Source organism: Salpingoeca rosetta (genome assembly GCF_000188695.1).
Source record: "Salpingoeca rosetta unplaced genomic scaffold supercont1.1, whole genome shotgun sequence".
NCBI lineage: Eukaryota > Choanoflagellata > Craspedida > Salpingoecidae > Salpingoeca > Salpingoeca rosetta.
In genome coordinates this window covers 1506494-1513993 of record NW_004457740.1, presented here as the reverse complement: position 1 = coordinate 1513993, position 7500 = coordinate 1506494, and the positions used below count along the sequence as shown (strand labels likewise).

The 7500-nt window shown below is 54.1% G+C and overlaps 3 protein-coding genes across 3 annotated transcripts in view; 2 read left to right on the top strand and 1 right to left on the bottom strand.

The window, feature by feature from the left end:
• PTSG_00346 (TK protein kinase) overlaps window positions 1-2205 on the bottom strand; it is a 6583-nt gene extending 4378 nt beyond the window's left edge. Inside the window, exons 1-4 of the mRNA XM_004998840.1 lie at window positions 1666-2205; window positions 1209-1443; window positions 733-862; window positions 1-464 (exon numbers count right to left, since the gene is read on the bottom strand). The exon at window positions 1-464 is cut by the window's left edge and continues 443 nt beyond it. Of these exons, the coding sequence (XP_004998897.1) occupies window positions 1-464; window positions 733-862; window positions 1209-1443; window positions 1666-1842 (1006 nt within the window). The 5' untranslated portion in view covers window positions 1843-2205. The remainder of the gene's footprint in view (window positions 465-732; window positions 863-1208; window positions 1444-1665) is intronic.
• Window positions 2206-2228: 23 nt separating this feature from the next.
• PTSG_00345 (vacuolar protein sorting-associated protein 26) lies at window positions 2229-5592 on the top strand. The gene is made up of 9 exons (XM_004998839.1): window positions 2229-2285; window positions 2552-2771; window positions 3112-3268; window positions 3528-3629; window positions 3882-3944; window positions 4186-4298; window positions 4471-4539; window positions 4733-4851; window positions 5081-5592. Exons 1-9 carry the CDS (start codon window positions 2283-2285, stop codon window positions 5171-5173), a joined length of 939 nt encoding a protein of 312 aa, XP_004998896.1. The 5' UTR covers window positions 2229-2282; the 3' UTR covers window positions 5174-5592.
• Window positions 5593-5734: 142 nt separating this feature from the next.
• PTSG_00344 (NEDD8-activating enzyme E1 catalytic subunit) overlaps window positions 5735-7500 on the top strand; it is a 4416-nt gene continuing 2650 nt past the window's right edge. Inside the window, exons 1-7 of the mRNA XM_004998838.1 lie at window positions 5735-5863; window positions 6110-6194; window positions 6520-6600; window positions 6721-6803; window positions 6925-7049; window positions 7221-7285; window positions 7490-7500. The exon at window positions 7490-7500 is cut by the window's right edge and continues 68 nt beyond it. Coding sequence (XP_004998895.1) covers window positions 5829-5863; window positions 6110-6194; window positions 6520-6600; window positions 6721-6803; window positions 6925-7049; window positions 7221-7285; window positions 7490-7500 — 485 coding nt within the window. The 5' untranslated portion in view covers window positions 5735-5828. The remainder of the gene's footprint in view (window positions 5864-6109; window positions 6195-6519; window positions 6601-6720; window positions 6804-6924; window positions 7050-7220; window positions 7286-7489) is intronic.

Genomic DNA, 7500 nt, shown 5'->3' with positions numbered 1-7500 from the left:
TGCTGTTGCGGCGGCAGCTCTTCAGCACCGCCCGCAGGTCCCCATATGGGATGTGCTCCACGATGATGCGCAGCGGCTTCTGCTGCGTGATCACGCCAATCAGCTTGAGAACGTTCTCGTGCGAGAAGCGGGCGAGCGTCTCGGCCTCCTGCATGAACTGCTTCACCGCCACCACGTCCTCCGACGCAGCCTTGCATGACTTGACAGCCACCAGCTGCCCATCTCGCTCCTCGCACGTGCGGTCTGCCGCCTGCGGGTGTGTGCACGGCGCCAGCCACGCCGCAAACACCTGTCCAAACTGGCCTGCGCCGAGCTCGTGCATCACCTGCAGCCGGGACGCCTCAATCTCAAACGGAAGCAGTTCGGGGATGATGTAGTCGTTCTCGTAGTCGTGGGCGTCATCCTCGTCCTCGTCAACAACTTCGCGCGCTGAGCGAGAGGCCATGCTCACCGAGGTGTGTGTGCTGTGCAACGTGTTGCGGGGCGCGGGGAGTAGGGCGAAGGGGTGAGGTGCATATTTGTTGCAATGCGGTGGGGACGGTTTGAGAGAGAGTGTGTGTGTGTATTGTCATGTTGTGCGATGTAGGAGAATGGAGAATCGCATTTCGTGATATGACGCACCAAAGAACACACACACACACACACACACACACACACACACACACACACACACACACACACACACACACACACACACACACAAACAAACAAACAAACAAAACATGGTGGTACCTGAGTGCATCTGAGAGTGGGCGAGCAGGTGGGCGGCGGTTCTTTGTGTCCGAAGGCATTGGCGGGAGCGAGGACATGGCTGCAACAACAGATGACGCGTTCTCATACAGCCCGGCCTCTGGATCTGCTTCTAATAACGCAGTGACAAAGTCGTGACAGCAGGTGGTGGTGGTATTGCAAAGGGTGGATGAGACAAGTGATATTTGGCATGCCCCATCAGCTTGGATGTGCGCAACATGCACGCCTACCACAGATGCTTGCGTACACGTAGGCTGACGGTTCCACATTTGAAAACATACACATTCAGGCGCACAGAGACGAAGCCACGGGCAGACATGCAGACGCACACACACACGCACACACACACACACACACGCACACACACACACACACACACACACACACACACACAGGCACACAAGGCACACACAGGCACAGGCACAGGCACAGGCCCACACACGCACACGCGGTCATACTTGATGGCGGCAATCCGTCAGCTGCCCGTTCGTAGTCGGACTCGAGTTTGTTGTGGGAGCGAATCAAGTTGGCGTAGGTGACGGGCGGCTCCTCTGGCGGGTCAAAGTAAGTGCACGTCTTACCCAGAAGCACTGCCAAGCCGTCCTTCTCTGTACGGTAGTGCTGCACCAGGTCCGGCAGGCTGCGCAGCAGCTTCCCGCTCTTGGTCAGCATCTTCCCGCCGTTGTGTCGAAGCTGTGGATATGTGGGCGACGTGGACAGTGAAAGAGGGAAGGGGAAGTGAGGGCAACATGCTCCCACCATATGTTGGGCGCACAGGGCAGCAGCACAGGCATACAAACCACCAAGCGGCTAATCCAAACAATCAAACAGCCAAGCCAACCAACACACACACACACACACACACATGCACGCACACACGCACGCACACACACACACACACACACACACACACACCTGGTTGTGCTTGATGCCATCGCCAACGCGAACCGAGAGCACGTAGTCTGTTGGTCGCGATGCGCTGGCGCGGATGATGAAGGTGCCTTCCGGCTCATTGTGCAGGGCCTTCTCTGCATCTTGCCTGGAGATTTTGAGCTCAAGCCACAGCTTGATGCGCTGGGGCTCGGACAGCATGTTGGCTTGCTTCTTCGGTTCTGCCCTTGTCCCTGCGGTTCCCTGTGTTGAAAGCTGGCTACTTGCTGTTGTGGTTGCGATTTGTTGGTTGTTGTTGTGGTTGTGGTTGTTGTTGCGTTTTGACCGAGAAGCAGGAGAGAAAAAAAAACGCAAGAGGGAGGGGCGCCCACGTGTGCACGTGCACGCGTATGTATGTGCGCTCGCGGGTGGGAGATGCTGGTGGCAGCTGTAAACACCACACCTCTGACCACTAGCACCACCAACAGGACAGTCAGCACTACACACCACCCAACCTGGATCCAATCAAGCAAGCAAGCAAGCAAAGCAAAGCTTCTTCTTGTTGTTGTTTTGTTGAGCAAGGCAGAGGATTTGTGGACAATTTCCACCAATGTTCGCCTCCAACAAGCCAAAAGAGAAGAAGAAGCGAAAGCGCAACGACGATGGTGAGTCAATGGAGCAAGTGTGTTGGTGGTAGCGGACGTGAGTGTGGGTGTGAATGTGGGTGTGAGCGTGGGTGCAAGTGTGAGTGTGTATGTGAGTGTGAGGGTGAATGGGTGTGAGGGTGAGTGTGGGCTTGTATGTGTGTGTGTGTGTGTGTGTGTGAGTGTGATACTGTGAGCGCAAAAGTGCAGCACACCCGTTCATCGCATCAACTCCCACGGTCACGCTAGCTCATCCCCCCCCCCACACACACATACACACATGGCAGAACTTCTTTGGCTTTGGCCAAACGGCCGACATCAAAGTTGAGCTGACAGGCAGTGAGACAAGGGAGAAGGTGCCCGTCAAGCTTGAGAACGGCCAAACAGAGAAGCAGCCCCTCTACTTTGATGGCGAAACCGTGTCTGGCAAGGTGCACATCCACCTCAAGTACCCTGGAAAGAAGCTGGAGCACCATGGCATCAAGGTTGAGTTCCTCGGACAAATCGGTGCGTTGGGCAGGGTGAGGTGGTGCTTTCCTGTGTCTTCTCGTGATGAGATGGTTTGTGGGGATGGAAAAGAAACAGCGAGTGAAATCAAGCGAAAGGGCGTGATGCCATGGAGTGACAATCCTTGGTCAACCATGAGCGCAGCAAGTGTGTGTGTGTGTGTGTGCGTGTGTGTTTAATGTGTGTACATGTGTACGTGTGTGTGTGTACATGTGTACGTGTGTGTGTACATGTGTACGCGCCTGTTTCTGTATGTGCGTCGTCTGTGCACTTTATCTCACTTCCACCTGCCACGACATGCACTGGCTCATGCCCTGCTGCCGTTTGCTTTCACCTGCAGAGCTCTTCTTTGACCGCGGGACACACCACGAGTTTTCGTCTGTGGTGAAAGAACTGGCGCCTCCGGGCGAGATGCTGCGCAACCAGACATTCAGCTTCGAGTTCAAGAATGTGGAGAAGCCCTACGAGACGTACATGGGCATCAACGCAAAGCTGCGGTCCGTCAGAGTCAGATGAATGCCTGCCGTGTCGAGGGCTTTTGCGCTGTGGGTCATGTGAACAGTAGCAGGCAGTGTTGAAATGAAGTTGTTTCGTGATGGGCCAAATGACAACGCCTTGTAGTCGAAGATGGTGAAATGGGTAACGTTGCTTGTTCGAAGTTGTGTTCGTTGCCGTGTCTGCTGCACTGGATTTGATGTGGCTGCCAACTAACACTGTTCTCCCCCCCCCCCCGCGTGTAATTGCTTTCGTCAACAGCTATCTGGTACGCGTGACGATTATTCGCCGCATGAGCAACATTGTCAAAGAGAAGGACATTGCTGTCCACTCCCTCGCTTCATATCCGGAAGTCAACAACCGGTCAGTTTGTGCGTTTGTACATGTATATGTATATGTCTGTGTGTGTGTCTGTGTGCGTGTGTGCTTGCGCAACAGGGATATTGTGCCTGCAAGCAGGCGTTTGCACGCACATTATACCCCTTCTTTCTTGTCTCGTCTTTGCCTTGTCTCCGCTTCTTTGCGTGAGGCATTATGTTCATGGACACATGTTGCTTGCTGTGTACACTTGTTCATGTGGTGCATTTTCGGTCCTTTCCCGCCGCCATACTGCAGCATCAAGATGGAGGTTGGCATCGAGGACTGCCTTCACATCGAGTTTGAGTACAACCGATCAAAGTACGTTTACACTGTGTGTGAACACGTGTATGTGATTGTGTTTACATGGACGAGCACCTGCGTATGTGAGTGCGTGTACAAGTGCATGTGTACGTAGGTGTGTGCCTGTGTGAGTATGCGTGCGTGTGTGTGTGTGTGTGTGAGTGTGTGTACGTAAGTGCATGCGTATGAGTGCGTGTGCCCTTTGCCCGTCGAGTCAGTCACGTGTTGACGTCCTCCTCTTCGGCGTGCACGGCTGCAGATACCACTTGCGGGATGCGATTGTGGGCAAGATCTACTTTCTGCTCGTGCGCATCAAGATCAAGTACATGGAGCTCGCCATCATCCGCCGCGAAACAACAACAGCACCAGGCGGTGAGGCCGTTGGGGGGTGTGTGTGTGTGAAATGTGGGCTCCGTTGCATGCGTGTTTGTGATTGTGTGTGTGTGTCTGTGTGTGTGTAATTGTCGTCTGGCCTGTCGTTTATGCGCTCACGCGCTGCTGCTGCTGCTGCTGCTGCTGCTGCGATGTCTCGCCATTGTTTCAGGGCAATCGCACTACACAGAGAACCAGACCATCACCAAGTATGAGATCATGGATGGCGCCCCCGTCAAAGGTGCGCACACCCGTGACACACACACACACACACACACACACACACACACACAACTGCTGTTCAAAGTTAGCGTCTCGCCCTACCACGTTGCATGTCCTCATGCAAATCACATCACACGTGGCCGCATATGACGCGGGATTGTTTGCCTGATGTGATTTGTTCCATTGTCGTCATGTTGCATCATGTGCTACAGGGGAGAGCATCCCGATCCGCCTGTTCCTGTCCGGGTTTGACCTGACGCCGTCGATGCCAAACGTCAACAAGAAGTTCTCCGTCAAGTACTACCTCAACCTCGTCCTCGTCGACGAAGAGGTGCCCACACACACACACACACACACACACACACACACACACACACACACACACACACACACACACACACACACACACACACACACACACACACACACACATGTGCCGCGTGCGGATGTTGCGCATTGCTCTCTCCTTCTACGCTGCTTGCGTTGCTGTGACTCACTATTGTGTATGTGTGTGTGTGTGTGTGTGTGTGTGTGTGTGTGTGTGCTCATGTATTTCCCAGGACCGCCGTTACTTCAAGCAGCAGGAGATTGTTCTGTGGCGAAAGGCACAGACATCCCGCTCCGCCCTCGCCGCAACGCAGCGCCACGAGTGACCACGCCATGTGTGTGTGTGTGTCTGTGTCTGTGTCTGTGTCTGTGTGTGTTTGTGTGTGCGTTGAGGTTGACTGTTGGGTTGGAGTGTTCACGTCAGGCCGAGAGGAGAGCTAGTGCTTGTCTGGAGGAACGTGTGGGTCAGGCTGCTTGTTTGGTTTGGTTGGTGGGTTGGTGGGTTGTTTGTTTACACATCAGTTAGCGTGCAAAGAGCGGAGACAGAGAAGAAGATGAATGAAGGCATGATGTGGTTGTGGTTGTATGTGTGTGTGTGTGTGTGCTTTCCGTTTGTTAGACCTTTCATGCAAATGTTCACCATGCATGCTCGTGCAGTTGGCGTGCACGCTTGCTTGCCTGTTGTTTGCTTCGCTCCTTGCTTGATTGATTGGCTTTGCACTCACTGAAAGAGAGAGTTGATAGCGTGCAGTGCGAAGCAAGTAAGCAAGCGAGCGAGCAGCATGGACTGGAGTAGAATGGATGGTGTGAGGTGGTTGGTTGGTTGATGTGGTTGGTTGAGGGGGTGAGGTGCTGGTGGGATGTGTGTTGGAGCAGGTTTGTTGGAACGAAGTTTTCTTTGGCTTGTTTGTTTGTTTGGGTGGTGTTGTTGATGAGGAGAGCAAAAGCAAGACTGGTTGGAAGGGCGCACACACACACCAGATGTCAACACCCGAGCACAACAAGAAACCAAAGATGTAGGTGGCCTCACAGGAGTGGAAGGGGTGGACGATGGCTGTTGGCGAGCGAGGAGAGAGGGAGGGAGGTGATGTTTGCTTTGTGTTGGTCGCACTTTGTTTGTGGGCACAAACTTGCGTGTATCCATCCAAGCAGCAATTGGCGCGCGTTGTCAGTGGTGCCATGCCGCCATCAATCCACTGACCGCTGTGTGCATGCATGCATGTCCTCACATCTTGGCTTCTGCCACCCACGTTTGCTGCCAGGGGTGACCGCTGGGCACACATTGACAAGCTTCTGTCCCGCACGGGACCGCTTGCCGTGGAGGGCTTTGATGAAGCCGTGGGCATGGTGAGTGGTGGTGCGTGTGTGTGTGTGTGTGTGTGTGTGTGTGTGTGTGTGTGTGTGTGTGTGTGTGTGTGTGTGTGTGTGATTGTGTGTGTGTGTGTGTGTCTGAGTGTGCATGTGTGTCTGTGTGCATGTGTGTCTGTGCGAGTGCGTGTACATGTGTGTGTGTGTGTGTACGCATTGTGTGTTTGTCTGAGTGCCTCTTCTGCACCACACACACACACACACACACTCTCTCTCTCTCTCTCTCTCACCATGCTCATCCGTTTGTACATGCGCGCAACTACAACCCCTCCCCTACATGTCTCTCTCGTTTGTTCGCCACCAGATTCGCCCGTTCCTGCAAGACAGTGTTAGGATCCTGGTCATCGGCGCCGGTGGCCTGGGCTGCGAGCTCCTCAAGGACCTGGTACGTCAACACGGCACTGTCTGGCTCGCTGCTTTGGCATGTGTCGTCAATCCTGCACGGATCCGTGCTTTAGCTCACCCACTGCCCTCTTTCGACATGGCGTCTGCATCGCCAACACAGGCGCTGATGGGGTTCCGCAACATTGATGTGATCGACATGGACACCATTGACCTCTCAAACCTCAACCGCCAATTCCTCTTCAGGTACAGCACGCACACACGCTTGCTGTCGTCTATCACCCTGACAGAAGATGGACGTCCTTTGTCGCCTCTCTCACCCACAACGAACGCGCATCCTGTCATGATGCATCATCCCACCACACAGGGAGGCTGACATTGGGTCGCCAAAGGCAGAGGTTGCCGCCAAGTTCATTGAGAAGCGCGTGCCGGGCTGCAAGGTCACGCCCCACTTCTCCCGGATTGAATCAAAGGACCGGGCCTTTTACAAACGTGTGTGTGTATGTATGTATGTGTGCGTGCGTGCGTGTGCGTGCGTGTGTGCGTGTGTTGGATGTGTGTATGTGCACATGTGTGTTCGTGTTCCAGTGTCTGCACGCATGCTCCAGTCGCTGACCAAGCTATCTGATGCACTCCGCCCACACACCACAACATCCAATGCAGAGTTTACTGTTGTTGTGTGCGGTCTCGACTCCATCGTGGCGCGGCGATGGGTCAACAGCATGATGGTTCGTGATACCACCACAACCAACTACCGTGAATGCGATGTTATGTATCACAACCTGCACGTGCAAGCATACATGACACATGCACACGTGCCTCACACTCAAATGCCACTGTATGCATGCATGCGTGTCACGTGTGCGTGTGAATATGCACGTATGCGTGTGTACATGTGCGTGTGTGTGCTTGTGTTCTGTACGGGGAACCAGCACAGTCTGCT